At 44.3% G+C, this 18366-nt stretch overlaps 2 protein-coding genes and 1 pseudogene across 4 annotated transcripts in view; all 3 read right to left on the bottom strand.

Annotated features, from left to right (window-relative positions):
- RGSL1 (regulator of G protein signaling like 1) overlaps positions 1-8232 on the bottom strand; it is a 70888-nt gene extending 62656 nt beyond the window's left edge. For all 3 annotated transcript variants that reach the window (XM_054711451.1, XM_054711450.1, XM_054711449.1), the window contains exons 1-3: positions 8220-8232; positions 1729-1811; positions 24-98 (exon numbers count right to left, since the gene is read on the bottom strand). In XM_054711451.1, the coding sequence (XP_054567426.1) occupies positions 24-98; positions 1729-1811; positions 8220-8232 (171 nt within the window). The remainder of the gene's footprint in view (positions 1-23; positions 99-1728; positions 1812-8219) is intronic.
- LOC103290082 (transgelin-2-like) lies at positions 3871-5930 on the bottom strand (annotated as a pseudogene).
- Positions 8233-12224: 3992 nt separating the features above from the next.
- LOC103290009 (transmembrane epididymal protein 1-like) lies at positions 12225-12998 on the bottom strand. The gene has a single exon (XM_008145921.3). It carries the CDS (start codon positions 12996-12998, stop codon positions 12225-12227), a length of 774 nt encoding a protein of 257 aa, XP_008144143.2.
- Positions 12999-18366: the final 5368 nt, after the last annotated feature.

Below are 18366 nucleotides of genomic sequence, written 5' to 3'. Positions count from 1 at the left end.
ACTGAAGGAAGGCCCTTACTCACCAAGTCATGAGGTATTTCTGGCCACAAGCTCCACTGTGCATTTTCAACTGTATAAAATGGTGTCTGACCGAAGACCTGCAAAAGAAAACTAGGAAACAGCCAAAGGGGTAGAGCTTCTCCTCACGAACATGTCATGGGGCATCTGCAGCCACAGGGGAAGAGGTGAGCACAATACGTTCCCTTCTCCAAACACAAAACCTGGACCAACTGGCCTCATCTTAGAGCACAATGCTCAACTAGTGAACAATAAGCTAATTGTTCTACCAATGTTCCTACATTTGCCCATCATACCTAAAGTTTATAATGGAAGACTTATAAAATGAGCAACCTATAAACTAGTCCCACTGCTTTCCTATTTCAGAGAACATTTGTTCTTTTTTAAAAAATTTCTTTACTGATTAAGGTATTACATATGTGTAATTATTCCCCCATCTCTCCCCCTCATGCTCTCACCCCCTCCTATTGTCTGTGTCCATTGGTTAGGCTTATATGCATGCATACAAGTCCTTTGGTTGATCTCTCCCCCTTACCCCCACCCTCCCCTACCTTCCCTCTGAGGTTTGATGGTCTGATTGATGATTCGTTCTTATATGTACTCCACTGAATCAACTTGCCTTGCCCCAAAACACCCAAAGTAGACTAAATGACAAGATTTGTTTATCTTTTGGCTCCGCCCTGCCTCGACCTGGGAGTTATCTTGCCTGTGTGCAAAGGCCAAAGCCCAAGATATTAAGAGGTGTTAACTTTTGTGTATTTAAGGCCTAAACTCGTTAATTAAGAGAAACAGCTTTGGATGTGCCTGAACTCTTGAGTTGGAGAAAGTAGAAAGGACCGAGGATGTGAAGATTAGGGGTACAGATTACTTATGGGGGCATTAAGTGTGCAAAATTGATAGATAATTCTAGCTTACTGTTCTCTTTTGTCATGGAGTAGGGCCTGTGAACTAGGCAACCAGATGGGAGGAGATAGGATCTAAAGGCAAAAAGGATGGGGCAGATAGGAGAGATTTTTTTACAAAACAAAATGCCAGACCTTGTCACTGTTTAAACGTTGGGGAGTGGTGGTAACAAGAAGGGAGGAGTTTTGGGGTAACAGGCTTGGCTGCCTGGATGAATGGTGGTGCCAGCAACGTGGTAAAAAGAGGAAAGAGGAAGAGACATCTAAGAGCAGGTCTTTGGGGTGATCCTCACGCATACTGTTACCTCTGCCAGTGGCATGAAAGGTTTCAGAAGTGATACTAAGACTTTTTATTAGTTGCAAAGTGCTAAGGGGCACAGAGGCAGGGAAAATAAGTCCCATTGGAAGGGCCTGGGAATTCCTTAAGGAGAACAGGATGTAAGCAGATATTTGAAAAATGGTTAAGACTTTGGTAGGTGGAACTACAGAAACTAAGAACATAGCTCAGTAGAGGTGCAGAGGAGGAAGCATGCCAGGGGTGCTCCGTTGGGTAGACTACTGGGTACCAGCAGAGGGTGTGGTGGGCAGGTAAAGGCAATTAAGGAGGTGGGGACTTAGGACTGAGTTATATCAATGATGGGAAGCTCCTGGATATTTTAGAGGAAATTCTAATTCATATTTACTTGCTCAAATTGAAAAGTTTTTATTTGATAAGTTGTGTTTTTTTTTAAAGGCACGTGGCTCAGTGAGATTCACTACTTGTCTGTTGATGAAACATGTGGATTTAAGTCTGAGTGAGAAAACTTACCGGGAGAGAAAGAAATGTGTTGAAAAAATCAGCAAAGATTTCATCCTCCAGCAGAATTATGAGATTTGTAGAACAGATTATCTCTGTATGGGGAGAAAAAAACAAACACACTCATGAACCAGAATTGTACTCAGGATGAGAAAAGGAAGCAACTGAATGGGACATTTCACATCGCCAAATCTCAGCGTCATCTAGCTCAATTTCCTGCCATCTCCAGGACTCTCCTCTGCAGTATCACTCTGCTTGAACACCCCCAGCTGTGGGGAGCTCACTGCCTCCCAGGGCTGCCATTCCATTTATGAAAAGAGGAACTGGTTAGGAAGATTCTTCCTACTATGAACTGCCTGCCTTTATCTTCTTTCTATGTACAGAAGTTCTACCCTCCGAAGCTTCACAGAATTCATTTAAGTCCTCTTAAGCGGGACAATGTCCTCAAATTTATGAAGACATCACAACCTTCTGCTTATCTCCAACCCCTCTTGCTAGTCATTAAGCAATTCTTCAACCGCCTCTTTGCCAGCTGGTTCCTCTTTTGTTGGTTGGAGTGTCTAGCACAACTCAAACAGTCTGCACTCACCCCAGGGAAGAACGCAGACAACTGTTGTCCATGTTGCATGTTTTATTAGTGTGGCCGGAAGTGGGGTTAGCTTTGGGTGCTCTCTCATTTCACTATTAACTCTCCCATCCCTTATTTATTCAGTCACTTTTCAGAAACCAAGGGCAAGAATCTACATTTATTCCAGTCAAAGTATAACTTACTGGGTTGGGCCCAACATTAAACCCAACAAGAGCTTTTCTAAATATTGATCTGGTCATGCAAAATATTTTCATTCCCCTCAGGCTTGATCACGGCACTGTCCAAGTTCATCTGAGGAGATAAATGTTGAATGTTACAAAGCCAAGCATGGAGACCACAGGTGGACTAGGTGACCCCTGTAAGTTAACTCTAATTCACTATCTCTGCTCTTAGAACACAATGCTCAACTAGTGAATAATAAGCTAATTGTTCTATCAATGTTCCTACATGTGCCCATCATACCTAAAGTTTATAATGGAAGACTTATAAAATGAGCAACCTATATACTATAATTAGTCCTATCCCTCAGTCTAAACATCTGGTGTGAATAGTAAGTACCACTCACCACCACTAGAGTGTAATTATCCTGTATAATAAAGAGCTATTATGCTAATTAGACCAAAGAGCAGAATGACCATCTGGACGACCTTCCGGACAACCTTCCGTATGAAGCTGGGGTTGCGAGGGCCAAGCCCCCTTGCACGAATTTCATGCATCGGGCCTCTAGTGGTAATATAAGAAAACTAAACAAGACTTCCATAACTTTTCCTGATGACATTTGATGATTATTGTCTTCCTATAATAAAAATGGAAATAAAAGCTCAGACAATCAAACACTATTGTTACAGAGTATGTCAGTTCTTGCCCTCTGTTCCACAGATCTATTCTTTTTGCCAGCTAGTGTTGTAATTAAAAAAACCAACAACACAGAGATTATTTATTTAAACCAGCAAATTCAGATACTTCAAGCCCCAGTCCCTAGTGGGAAGCCCTTCCTCCTCTCTCCCCTCACACCATCCCTTAGCCACAGCGAGGGGAATGGAAAATGAGGAGCCGGGAGGGCCTCTGCCAGGGCAGGCTTCCTTCAGTGTGTGGAGAGCCCAGTCCAGCTGTGCAGGGGTGGCAGCTGCCACAGACCCTTCCCTATACAGTAAGTCCTGCAGCCACAGCTGTGAGCAAGGCATATTTGTGGAAGGAAGGCCCAAAGGCATTGTTGCTGACCCCCAGCCAAGGAATGGATTGACGGCACAGAGATCCAGGGAGAAGAGGTCTGAAGGAGGAGGAAAAGGCCCTAAATTTTGGTCAGGGAAAAAGAAGAGGCCAGTTGGTTCAGGTTTTGTGAGTTTGGAGAAGGGAATGTATTAGTAAGCACAGGGGGAGAGGCTGCCACTGGGCACCCCCAGAGGAGACACACCAGGCCAGGCCCCCACCCTGGCAGAGGGGAGCTTGAGAGCTCCAGTGGCTCCTAGGGAATGTCACTGCTAAAAATAAATAAATAAATAAATAAATAAATAAATAAATAAATAACATAAAATAAAAATATGCCATCCAGGGCTGAGGATGGATCAGAGGAACTGGTATGACATCCCATAGCCAGTCATGCCTGCCTGAGACGCCCTGTGGTAGGTGCCCATCTATAACCCAATCACGTTCTTACCCTCTTGCAGCTAGTTGTCCGATAAGTTCTGAGAGCTCTTCTTGGACTTCTTTTTTTATATATATATATATATATACTAGGGGCCTGGTGCACGAAATTCGTGCACTGGGGAGGTGGGGGCGTTCCTCAGCCCAACCTGCCCCCTCTCACATACTGGGAGCCCTCAGGGGATGTCCCACGGGGAGCGGGCCTAAGCTGCAGTCTGGCCTCCCTTTGTGGGAGGCAACCGGGCTGATCAGGGGAAGGCACTAGCCCCATCACCCCGCTGCTGCAGCCACTGCCAGTCACCACAGCCACCAAGGTGTTTTCATCAACACAGACTCCAGTCCCTTCACCAAGAAAAAAATGACAACTTTCTTTAGGCATTTTCAAGATGTGTCTTTCATAGGATATGCATTTCTTTCTTTCTTTCTTTTTTTTTTTTATCCTCACCTGAGGATATGTTTCCATTGACTTTTAGAGAATGTGGAAGAGAAAGGGAAAGACAGAGAGAAACATCAAAGTGAGAGGAACACTTTGATTGGTTGCCTCCTGCATGAGCCCTGATCTGGGCCCCGGCCAGGGAGGAGCCTGCAACCTAGGTAGATGTCCTTGATCAGAATCGAACCCAGACCCTGCTGTCCGCAGGCCAAGGCATTATCCACTGAGTCAAACCAGCTAGGGCAGGATATGACATTTCTTAGCCCTCCAGCAGCGGACCTTCGTTTTTTTTCTCCAGAAGTATGGTGGAAAAACTCTAGAGCACCTTTTTGGATTCTTATTACCCAAGTTACTAAGAATATTAACAGTGGCATACAGGAAGCTTAGCCAATGTGCAGTCAGAAAAGGTGTTTCCTCTATAGTTCACACCAATCGCGGGCTGGGCCCTGCCCAGGCCTAAAGCCTCTGGCTGAAGCTTTAGGCCTGGGCAGGGGCCCTTCAGCTCCCTCTGATCGCCGGCTCCGCCCCTGCCCAGGCCAAAAGCTTTCGGCCTTGGGCAGGGGACCCCCAGCTCCCTGCGATTGCAGGCTCCACTCCTGTCCCCTCGTTCTGATTGCAGGCTTGGCCCTGCCCAGGAGCCCCCTGGCTCAGGCCCTTCCCAGGCTGCTCTGGGCCCACATGGCCTTACCTCACAGTGACCTGGGTGCCAGGATGTTCCTGGGACACAGGCGCTGGGCACCTATGTATGCAAATTAACCGCCATCTTTTTTGGCTTAATTTGTATACTCACTCTGATTGGCTGTGGGCGTAGTGAAGGTACGGTCAATTTACATGTTTGTCTATTATTAAGTAAGATTTTTTATTGATTTTTTACAGAGAGGAAGGGAGAGGGATAGAGAGTTAGAAACATCGATGAGAGAGAAACATCGATCAGCTGCCTCTTGCACACTCCCTGCTGGGTATGTGCCTGCAACCAAGGTACATGCCCTTGACCGGAATCGAACCTGGGACCCTGGAGTCCACAGGCCGACGATCTATCCTCTGAGCCAAACCAGTTAGGGCTCCTTGGACTTCTTAAAAACCAGTTGGGATCCCCAGAGAAAATCACCCCAGGCTACTGCCAGTCCACCCAGTTTCATCAGTGTCCTCTGCACACAGGCCATTTCTTTCCTTCCCAGAGGTCCACGGTCTGGAAGATGTCGGTGCTACAGATGCCGTAGCGCTTGATTGCTGTCAGGAACTGGGACATCTGCTCCATCCACTTGAAGGCCATGGAGAAGGCCTGGATCTTCGTCACTGGGCCAGCCCCTCAGGGTACATGCAGCCCGTTAATGCGCTCACGCAGCACCGTGTGCCATCCCTGAGCCTATTCTGGATATTCTCACGCCTGGGCTGGGGCCGGCCCATATCCTTGTCGCACTGGGCAGTGATCCACTGGATCAGGATCTGCTCCAGGTCTGCATTGTACTGTTTCGCATTCTTCTGCTGCATCTTCTGGCTCAGGCCACAGGCAGGTCCCCTGCTGGCCATTCTGAAAGGTGGTGGTGGCTGTGGGTGGCGTTGGGCAGGCTGGAGAGCCCACACTCCAGGTGGGGTTGCGGGGCAAGTGTTTGTATTGTAAATTTATATCCATGTTTTTCTTTCTCCCTTCTCAGCCCTTTGCTCTTCCTTTTATAAGCATTCCCTGAGTTACTTATCCTGTGCCATGTGGATGATTCCAAAATCTGTGTTTTTGGTCCAAACTTATTTCCCTATCTCTAGTTCTAAATGCCCAAAGAGCTATGTGACATCTCTACATGAACATCCACCAGCACCTTCATCTCAATATTTTCAATGCTGATCTGACCTTTCTTTCTTTTTCATTCCAACCTGCTCCTTTTCCTGTATTCCCAATCTCTGTCACTGGAACCACAACTCATCCAATGATCTACCGTAAACCAGAAACCTGAAAATCACCTTTGATTCCTCTCTTGCTCTGTTTTCCCCTCTCTCTCTCTAATACTTCCACATGCAATGGAGGACCATGCCTTGTGGTTTCTCCTACATATCCCTGGAACCTGTCCTCTCTTCTCCATCCATAAAGTAAGTCACTCCCTTACTTCAGGCCCCTGTCATCTCTCACCTAGACTACTGCATCCGTTTCTTAAAATCACCTCCCTAGCTCCAGGCTCTTTCCTTTCCAAGCACTCTTCACACACTGCCGCCATAATCTTTTGATATTATTATTGTTAAAACCTTTCAAAGACTCTTCAATGTCCTAAAGTCAAACTCCTTAGTACAGTATCTGAGCTTCACCAGATCTGGCTTTTGGGTTCCCTCCCAGCGTCATCTTCTACCACCCCTTAAAATTAAACCCCTTGGACTTCCTCTCAATGATCTACTTTTCTGTATAATTCCTCTTGCCACTTCTTGTGTGTATCCTCATGTTTAGTTAAACTTCCTTTCCTACAGATGTTATAAAAGAGGAAGTAAACAATATCTATATGGAAAGAAGCTATCAAAGGCTTTCAACACTCATGGTGCCTCCTGTTGACCAGACAAGGCATTGTTCTTTCTTACGCATTGCTCCGTATTCTCACTTCCAACCTCCATGTCTTTGTGCTTGCATTCCCATTGCCTGAAATGTCATCTCAATCCCGGTCTGCTTCAGAAATAACTAGTTACCCATCAAGAACTGGTCTACATATAATCTTTGTGGTGAACCAAGCATGGTAGAAGCTACTGCAATGGCTCTACACACATCATCGTGTACATCTCCCGTCATTACAATGAACAAGTCATTGTTTTCATCCATTGGTGTACCTATCTTCCTTACTAGACTGAACTCTATGAGAGTAGGGACCTTGCCTTTTCATCTTTGTTTTTCGTAGGCACTAAAAGGGTTTGCACAATGTCTAAGTTCTATAGATCTTCAATCTTTAGGACTTTTGTTTGTCATTCACAAGGCCTGCCATGGATTTGTTTAATAAGATTATTAAGACACTAGAGGCCCAGTGCATGGATTCATGCACTGGTGAGGTCCCTCGGCCTTCCCTGCGGGGAGCCCTCCTCTCTGGGTCCAGGGTGCAGGTGAAGCAGATTCGGGGCCGACAGTGCCCCAGCAGCTACCTAACCTATGGCTGATTCCATGCAGAATCAGGCTCCCTCCTCTACTGGTTGGAGCGTCTGTCCCCTGGTGGTCATTATGCATCATAGCTATCAGGCAAATGGTCAAACGGTCGGACAGTCGCTTAGGCCTTTATATATATAGATAGATTTGAGTACAGGAAAGTGGGGTTTGGCAGAAACTTCCCAGTTGGTTGTGTTCCATAACTATACACAAGGCTGGTGACAAGGGGCTTGATTATGATAGGACAGTCTTATTGGGGTATAGGCACAAAGCTCTCCACATCTTCCCCTTACTCATCCTATAATTTCTTCATTCTTGTTTTTCCATTCTCACCTCTTCTACTTTCAAACTTCCTAATAATTTGGGAAGGCTTTCAATACTCACTCCACACAATAATAATATCAACTTGAGAAAAAAGAAATCATTGGCTAATCCTAAACCTCATGCTAGCCTTCCACCTGGAGGAGGTATGACACATGATGGCTTGATCTGCATTTTACTTAGTTGTCTTATGAATGGGGTCCTGTCCTCAAATATATGGTAGCATAAGGTAGGGAAAATGGAGTGGGGAAACACAAAAGCAGAACAAAGGAAAACAGAGGGCATGAATAACTAAGAGCCACTCATGGTGTCCCTGAATGACTCAGATCTATTAATGAGTGGGAAGGTGAGTGATTTGCCTTATTTGGGGACTCAAAGCCGTGGAGCCCTTCCCCTCAGAGACTCACCAGCATTGCTCATGTTGCCATGCTCTTACTGCCACTGAGATTGATTAGGGGCAGAATTATCCCCATCAACAGAACCCAGCTCTTTGAGAATGCACAGTGACACCTGTTCTAAAGGGTTCCAGATTCTACCAGTCTTTATGTGACCCAATCTCCTGGATCCCCTTGAATGTATCAGACTCTTCCCATACTAAGGCCTTTAGTCCATACTATTTTGTGTGCATTGACAGGTTCTTTGTCACTGTTATCCAATGATAGTTTAAGTCCTAAGTTTAAGTTCTGCCTCTTTAACCTCACTTTATGTTTTGGGAAAACAGGGATCTGCCCATTTATTTCTAATGTACCTTTTGGATGTAACATCCTTCTAGAAATTTAACAAGTAATCAATGAATAGATAATGACTTGTCTCTCATATAAGCTGGAAAATTCAACCTAAGATCCAAGTTTTGTTTTCCACCTCTTCCCCTCCTTTCCAGATAGTTTCCTCTGGTTGGCTGTGGGTTATCTAATTTTCCATTGGTTTAAAAGGGGAGACAATAAACATTAGCTAAGTACATTCCATGAAAAAGAAATCAGACTAGGGGTTTATACTTTGTCCTCAATCAATTCTCAGCCCTGAAAAGCATGTTCTCAAACTGTCCATAAAACAATTTTGTGTGGCTCTTCCTTAGTCACCCTTCCTAGGGGGCAGGAACTCAATATTTTTCTCTGGAACCATTAGGCCATGAAGTCCCATCACTGGAACTGCAATGCCAAGTTAGGTGTCTGAGTACAGGAACTTACAAGACCTTAGAATGCCTTCCTGAACTACTCTAACAAATTCCCACTTACTCTTCAAAACCAAGATCAGAATTAAACTGACATTTCATCTATGCTACTGTACCAGATTCTTTGTTTACTCATTCACCAATGACTTATTGCATGATTATCTGACTAGAGGCCCAATGCACAAAATTCATGCAAGAGTAGGTCTTCTCAACCCCGGCTTTGTCCGGAAGGTTGTCCAGACAGTCGTTCCGCTGTTCGGTTGATTTGCATATTACACTTTTATTATTATAGATAAAACTAAAAAGAGCATTTTGATTATTTTTATAAGGTTGCTAAAAAGCAGCCATTTTAGCTAAAGGGATATTTACACTGCTGTGTTTTTGAGATACATACATATCTATATATCTATATATGTGTAGATATCTATACATATGTATCTGTTTATAGATCTAAAAATATAATCTGTAGCTATTGATTAAATATTATGCTTATCATATCCACACATTTAAGTTTAACAGGAAACACACAGACCTTCATTATATTAATGGATTCTTAGTTAACCCTTGCTTCTGTATTTTTCTTTCCTCTTTCTATTAAATGGATAGTTCAATACTAACTGGAAAGCAAATGCCTCAATGGGCACATGTAGAGATAGTGCCCTCTGGTGGATAGTGGTGAAGACGACACCTTTCTCTCCAAAACCATGTTTGTTTTGTGTTTTTTTTTTTTGGTTTTGTTCTTCCCAAAATGTATCTTCAGTTGGTTTTACATTTCAAAGTTTAGGACTACTGTCAGAGTGCGCATACATATTGTGATGTAGGAATAAAGAAATGTCCTTATCATCTAAACAGGAAGCCTGCCCATTCCACCATTATCTCAGGCCCCATTAATAATCCTTGGTGGCTCTGTAGACTCCTATTAATATTTATTATTTTATTTGAAAGATACAAGTTGTGAGCCATAATATTTCTAGGCATTAAATTACTACAAGAATGAGCTCATCCATATCTAATAGGACCTCAAAAGTCCTCAGAAATGTGACAGCTCTGTCAACTTGTAGCTTTTGGTATCTCTTCAATGTTTACCTTTGTAGAGTGAAAATATCTCAAAATATTATATGTGGGCTTTGCTTATTTATCCTTGTATACAACATCCCTTAATTAGTGAAAGCTATTGCCTCAAGATGAGGTCTGATTATAACAACAAAAAAGTATCATTTTAGGTTAAAAAAATCCAAAATATGCTCTTAATATCACAAAGAGGAGGCCTGAGTGAAGTAGGAAACAGAGTTTTGCTGTATCACTAGGAAAGGATATAGCAGATTTTCTACCACCCCAAGTTCAGGTCACTAGAGGAGGTTCAACGAGGCTACAGGAACAAGGAGCTGCAAGGCTGAGCAAGGCTTGGAAAGATGCCCAAGGTTCTGGGGAGAAACCCAAGGAGATGGGACCAGAGGGGCCAACCAGGAACACAGCAGAACCTACAGGGGAAATTGCTGAGCTCTGCTGGTCACCAGGAACAAGAAGAAGCACAGAAGCTGAACGAAGGGCCAGAACTCCACAGGCCCAGAAGCCTGGAGAAATCTGGACTACCCTGCCGGGGCGGGGCCAGGAGGGCTGGCCAGGGAATCCTCCATTAACCCTTTGCACTCGCTTGCTTTTTTCTAGATTCCTTTATTCTACTCGGGATTTAATTTTTTAAATACCCTAGATTTTACAAAGCGCGGCAGTAGAATAAAAAACTGGAGTTTCTTTTCATACCAACTTATTTATTTGGATTTTTTTATATTTCAAATTATTGATACATTCAAAGAGTAATTTTAATCTCGACATCCGAGTGCAAAAGGTTAAGAGACAACTGGGAGCCTTCGTTGCTGGAAAATCCCAGGGCACTATCAGAAGTCCAAATGGGGGCTGATGCTGCCATTTTAAAGCTGCAACCTCAGAACAATGGTGGTTTCCCTTCACAGGGGAGGCTCCGCAGATGGTTGGGAACCTTAGGAATACCTGACACATGCTCCATCTTCTGGGAACAGCAGGGAGAGAAGCAGAATGGTGACACAGAGACAGTTTTGCAAGTCCCCAATAATTTACCTCTACTCCTCAGAATTCCAACCCTCCTTGACACCCAGCTATGGCATGATGTGACATCGCAAAATGACTAGCCCCCTGAAGCCACTTCCTTGGAATTTTAGATTATCATCTATAAACCAATCTCATAGGGTAGCTGTAGGATTAAAAAGAAAAGGGTGTGAAATAAGCAAGCCATTGAACTGTATTATACATGAAAACCAGAAAGGAGTGGGCCCACGTGGGTCTACTACTTGGAAATCGATTGAGATATGTACACAGCAATGGACTGGTATACACAGATAGAAGATCTTACAGAACACACTCAGGGGGAGAGAGACAGAAATTCTGGAAGCAGATGAGCCCTTTTGAGCCTCACTGCATGTGGGGTGTTACTCTGTTCCACTAGACTCTGAGGAGGACATTGCCCCACGGTATTACACAGGTCCAAACTCACCAAAATATATACATGAAGTATGTGCGATTTTTTTGGTATATTGAGTATTCCTCAATAAAGCTGAAAAAAAGGACCTGACTTTCCTTTTGACAAATTATAAAGTAATCAAAACAAAGAATTCAGTAACAGTTCTAATAGTTCTATATATTCAAAATGGCAGTTCCGACTCAGTATGAGTATTGAAGAGATCCATAAAGAGGACGGGTGTGGAGGTGGTTATTATGAGAGGTAAACTATTATGATGTAATACAGTATGTAAATTATGAAGATGTACTAAACATGACTAGTTGGTATTCTATGTGGTGGGTGAAGGGTATTTATCGAGACCCAAAGGCAAGATTTAGTATATTATTTTTCCATTCGCCTGGAGGGGAGTGGAGAGTGCAGAGAGGAGTAGGGTGAGCAGACAGACTGCCTTGGCTGGAGCTGAAGAGAGTGAGGAGAGGTAGGGGAAATACTCGGGGAGCTAAGCGTGAAGGTCATAGTCACACGCCTATCACCTTTCCTCTGCACACGGCTCAGCAAATGAGACTGAGAGAAGCCAGAAGGGCGCAGGGGGCCTGCCCGTCCTAGAAGAGTCTCCTGCATCAGGTGGGACCTCTGAAGGAAGGGCACCGGGTCCTCCTGACAGCTCCACTTCCCTCAATTTCTCAACCAGGTGCTCCAGAATGTGCAGGTGACAGGAACCATTCTGGGCCCGCCCAGCTTCAGACATCAACAAATGTAACAATACCACCAAAAGGAGAAGCCGTAGATCCACATCATCAAAATGGCAATGAAAGCCACATGCCAGCAGAAGAAGGTGGTGACAAATATAATGTCGTTTTTGTCATTGTCCATCCACTGATGGCCCGAGATGGGTTTGTACAGCATGAAGCCTATCTGCATCAGCCAAGAGCCTAGAATCATATACAAAAAGGCCTTCATCACCCAGAGCTGCAGCGCGTTGGGAGCCCAGAATTCTGCAATGACCACAAGCGTCAGCAGGAAGACGGCCTGGATGAGCAGGATGTGAGACTGCAGCTCCACGCCGTCTGAGTCCTGTATGTGAGACACCATCAGGGGCAGAAGTAGAGACATGCCCAGGACCTGGGCACCTTGCTCCAGAGCAGCACACCTCTGGGGCAGCAGGTTCTGGCTCACCACATCTACACACCCACTCAGGAAGAAGGTCATATACAGAGTGAGATGCTGCCACTGCTTGCGGTACATAAAGTTCCTCTGATGATATATCTTGCTGATGAATACAAGCTGTCCAGGGATGCTATGCAGCTCTTGGGCTACTAAAATGCAGGCGCTCAGTATCTTCACCAAGCCAACATAGTATATTTGCTGCAGCCTGGCCCATCTTCCTTTGCTCCAGGGACAGCGTGGGGGATACTGAACGGGGATGTTGCATATCAAGGCCCTGAACACGAGTCGTGCGTGATAAAGTCCATAGAGGAAGAAAGACAGCCCTGGGTACAGATGACCCTCAAAGCCTCCCATGGAACTGAAGACAGGTCTGACCAAAGGCAGAGGCGAGAGGGTCGGCAATGACCTCCTCAGGCTCTAGGGTGTGGAGAGAGCTTCCTGAAGTCGACTTATATCCTCTATCCAGCTCACTGCATCCACATTCAGAAGGGAAATAGTTTTGGAGGAAACCCAAAGTTATGGCGGGGTGGGTGTCATGGTTTCCGTCCGGTCTTCTGCTCTGGTTCACTGATAACCAACCAACCATTGCCAAATAGTGATATAAGCATGTTCTCCAGTACAATGCCTGGGCATCTGCCCTTCTCAGAGACTATGCTATGAGTCCCCCTTGCTTCTCCTCCCATTTGTCCTTGATGCCAATGCTACCTTCCTTACTTCCCTCCAAATTCACAGAATGTAAGGAAGAACTCAGAGGAAGCACGGAGAACACACAACGTAGAGTACATCCCTTACGAGTCCTCACATATAAACTCATACAAACACTAAGTACAACCTTATTTCCTGGGTATAAATAGTCTTTAAGAGCCACAAGTAAACACACTTAGTGCCTGATTACTTGAGAATTGCCAGGAAAATGTTCACTCGTAAGAAGCCCAGATTAAATAAACATTGTTTCGGGGTGTACCTATGGGATTTGCTTTTGAATCAGTGGGTTTATTAGAATAGTTTACCCGCATCAATATGGATGAGTTTCATCCAATCTATTGAGGGCCCACATAGAACAAAAGGCAGAGGAAGAAGGAATTTGCCCCTTTTGCTTCCGGCCTGTCTACTGAGCGGGGACATAGGTCTTCTCCTGCCCTTGCACTGGGATTTGTACCACCAGCTCTCCTGGTTCTCAGGTCTTTAGACTCAGACTGCAATGACACCAGCAGGTCTCCAGCTAGGGACAGCAGATGGTGGGACTTCTCTGTCTCCATAAGCACACAAGCCACCTCCTCATAATAGGTCTCCTTTACATAGATCGTTTGGTTCTATTTCTCTGCAGAACTCTGACTAATACAAACATGGAACCTCAAAAATATAACTCTAAGTGAAAGAAGAATGCCAAAGCTCAAAACACACAAAACTGAATGATGTGAACACATATGTGAAACTATCAACTAAGTTCAGGCAAATGGTTACCTCCAAGAGGGGAAGGACAGGATCGATTTAAGAGGGACACACAAGACATTGAAAATAATGACAATGTTTTCCCGTTCTTACAGTTGGTGGTGAGCACAGGAGTGCTGATTGTATCCCTATATGCATTCTATAAATGTTATTTTGTATCGGTTGGATATTAAGTAGTTTTTTTAAGGAAATAAGAAGACAGTAGAAGTGCTGTGTGGGTGCGTGAGACCATGCCTAACAAGTCCACTGTAGGGTGAGAAAGTGGAAAAGCAGCTATTTGCAAAGGGGCTCTTCATATGCCACAATGAGTTTTCGTTAGGACATCAACACTTGTACTTATCATTCTACAACTGGCTTTTTTTCCAACTCAGTCATAGAATGTGTTCGAGATAGAACCATTTTTGCTATAGGGAGGTGCTGCTCATTCCTTTTAATGTCATATTCTTTATCTAGTTCTTTATCAATGAACATGCTGGTCTGATTCTTTTAAACAAACAACGCTGAAAAAATAATTCTTCTTTAGGGTAGGTAACCATAATTGACATTTCTGAATCACAGACTATTCCCTTTTTTTGGTTTTAATAGTGACGAATCTCCCTTCAAAGTGGTGGTACCCATTTTTACTTAACCCCACATCCTCAACAAGTTCTCTGGATTCCCAAAAACCCACCCACTATCCTCGTCCAGGCATCACCAACTCTGCATTGTTGCAACATCTCTTAACCGGGCTCCAGTCCTCACCTGTTCGTATCCACATTGCAGTCAAAAGAGTTAATTATGCCACTGGCTAACTTAAATTCCCCAGTGGCATCACATTGCTTTATGGGTAAAATCCATGTCATTAGAATAAGCTTGAAGGCGCCTTTTGCTTTAGCCTGACGTCATTCCTAGTCCCTTCCCACCTGTACCATCTCCAGGAATATTGGAAGCTTTCAGTTTGGTCTGGAATGTTCTTCCTATTCCACATTCTTTCTTTACCTGGGAAACTCCTTTTTCCTTCGAGGCTCTGCTCAAGCACTGCCTCCTCCCAAATGGGAAAGATCCTCTCTATGCAACTTATACACATCTCTATTGTTATGCTTGAATCACTGTTCCACCATTCTTTACTTACTGGGATGTCTTTCAAGTTGGAGACCATATCCTGCATTCTTTGTCTCTTTAGATTATAGCCCCATGCCTAGAGGTGTTCAATGAATGTTTGATAGATGAATGGATAAATTAATGAACTGTCAAATGAGCACATGGTCTCTACCCTAAAAGGTTTTCTAATTAGTTATGAAGATGGAACAGATACATACAAATGATGCAAGGCCACTAATGCTCAGAGCTAAAGCTATATGCGTGGAACAAATGACCAGAGCTATGCAGTTAGAGGAGAATTTTATTTTTGACTTCTTCGTCCTTGGACACAGGAGATGCAGAATGAAAGGGTGTAGATGACTTGGCATAATTTTAACTTCTCAGCCACAGACACAGACCCCTTTGCATAAATCAGTGTTTCTCAACCCTTTTCTAGGTTTTGTCCCCTCTAAGAAACTTTTTCAACATGTGTTTCCTTATCACCTTCCCCCCATGAAAACATTTTTTAACTTTATTTTTATTGTTGACACTATTACAAATGTCCCCGTGAAAATTTAATATCATAGCTATATGCTATATTTTATTTCCAATGGCCTCCTGGAACCATTGTAATATCTAAAATCACAATATTTTTAGCACTTTGGGGGCGATATTGCCCCCACTGATGGCATTTGGTGTAAACAAAAGGCAGAGTGTGATCCCAGCAAAGAGCTTGGTGATGATGCAGCACAGAGCTTATCTGCAACATTATTTACCTTTCAGCAACAGGCAGAGGGGATTCATTGGTACAGGTAGACTAGATGGCCTCAAAGATTCTACCAACTTCTGAATGTGTGTCCCCCAGAGATCTCATGTGGGGCAGTCCTGATATTTAATTAGGATCCTAATTTAATTAGGAATTTAATTTAATTAGGAAACTCATATTCAATTAGAGACAACTGAGTGAAAATTGCTCTTCTCTTCTCCTTTCCAGCCAATAACAGGGGTGACAACTGTATAAGAGAAGGAAGTGGCATCTAAAAGGGTGAAAGGAATGGACACATCTCTGGTTTGGGGCAGCAGGTTTGATACCCAAAAATAGAAGGAATGCAGATCAGAAGACTCTGCTTGCACAAATGTGGCAGAAGCAAGAGCTCCCCCTATTGATCCGGAGGTATCACTGATGGGACATCCACCTAGGATGTGGAGGGAGCAGATGCCAAATTCACTAGCTGATGTTCCATGACCTACAAGAAAGACCTCTACCTTAGGCGACCCTCTTGGTATGGTCCTCCTGTGGACACTTGGCCACTCACTGGCTCACCATTAGGGGCAGGGCCTTGTGGGCACAAGTATGAACCTTGCCACTCATCTAATCACCTGAGGAGAGCTTTTGTAAAATACAGAGTACTAAGTTTTCACCCTGACCCTAATGAATATGTGTCTCCTACCACTGGTGATTCCAATGTAGGCCAGCCATCCTTTACCTGATACTTGAAGCCACTGCACTAGACTAGGAAACACCACCCTGGTCCTTAGGCTGTACCTGGACACCATCCTCCTGCCCTCACTGACTCACAGATTCACCCAGGAGTGTGGGAAGACATCTTTACAAAAGCAGAACCCAGCAATATTTACCAAGAGAGGTTGGTATGCATGCCGAGAAAGGGGTCAGGGAGGGAGAAGGAGGCTAAGAAAGGGATGAATAGGGAAGGGAGAAGAAGGAAAGGTGGAAGGGAGAAAGAGAGATGAAGACTGAAAGAGAACATGGGGAACTCAGCAGAAAGAAGGCAAAGAGGGTAAAAGCAGCCCAGTCCCTGAAATGGGAGAGGCAAGGAAAAGAGAAAGCAAAGGAGCCGGATAAGTTAAAAAAAAAAATCCTCCTTGTCCAGGTCCCAGGAGACATTATCTATCAATGATTAAGAAAATGAGACGTTTGATCTGTGTTTGAGACCTAGTTTGCTAGGCGGATGATTCAAGATGAGGTGCTTATCTTCTCCAAGATTCATTCTCCCCATAGATAAATATAGAATTGTGGGATTCCATAAAATGTTGTATTTTAAAGCAGGTTATAAATATAAATTACTTTAAGTTGGTCATCTTAGGGCTGGATGAGACCATAGGGCCTATTTGAAACTAAAGACCAGAGAGCAGTGACTCACAGGATGTCACATGGCTGGTGGCTTAGTTGTGATGCTGAGAGAGTCACAAGCTGGCTGTCCACAAGAGGTACAAGAAAACCCCAGCTCAGTCAGCATAAGGCAAACATGTAAGTGGACCAAGGCTGTGAGCCCCCTTCCCAGCCAGCTCCCAGGCTGCAGGAGAGTCCAGCTTTCTGGCCGGCCCATTGACTAGATCTCAATCTGTCCCACTCTGCCCAATGCCTCAGTGGTACTGTCAAGAGAAGAAGCCAAATGAGGGGTCCCCAGAATTGGGGGACAAGGAGAGTCAGCGTCAAATAAATGGAATACTTTCTGCAGAAGCATCCCCACCCTGAGATTCTAGGTGCCACACACATGTTGCCTGCCATGAAAATGCCCACTTGCATGTGTCCTCAAGACTAGATGCTGTTAGAAAGAGCTGTGAGCGAATCAGTTATGTTGAAGCTGGGCTTCCTGGTGGAAGGATGTGTTGGCTGGAGGAGGAGTGGCTGGTCAACATGGAGTCTGGAAACACAGACTTTATCTGTCTTTATCCAGTGCCATCCAAGGAGAAAGACTATGTGGGAGAAAATGAGCATTCTATTATAGAAGCGTAATCTTTTTGGAACAGGGACAATTTCTCAAGCTTTTCCTTTACCTGCTTTATTTTCCCCACACGTTCATTTAGTCATCTGTGTTCAGAGTCAATGTTCTGAGCTAAATTATCCCTAGCTACTTTGATCCCAGCAAAAAAGGGCGGGGGTGGGGCTCTGGTGGGGGAGCGTGGGTGGTTGGTGGGGGTATCTCATTAGCAGGCATGAGCAACTCAGTCACTGGAAAGACACGGCCTCTAACATTAGTGAATAAATTGGCCTTCTGATTTATGTATTAGTGCCAATCAGTCCTTCAGAACCTAAAGAGACGGATAAAATTGAGTTTCTGGATCTGTAACGCTGAGGTCTTGGTTCAACTCGGGATTTATCCTGCCTTCCTGTGACCCCCAAGTTCTGCATCACCTCACTTTCTGCCATCCCAGCAACAACATTTTCCTGATACTGCCCAGATCACTT

This window comes from Eptesicus fuscus, chromosome 22 (genome assembly GCF_027574615.1).
Source record: "Eptesicus fuscus isolate TK198812 chromosome 22, DD_ASM_mEF_20220401, whole genome shotgun sequence".
Lineage (NCBI taxonomy): Eukaryota > Metazoa > Chordata > Mammalia > Chiroptera > Vespertilionidae > Eptesicus > Eptesicus fuscus.
The sequence above is the reverse complement of the archived record's forward strand: the minus strand, read 5'-3'. Positions and strand labels throughout refer to the sequence as shown.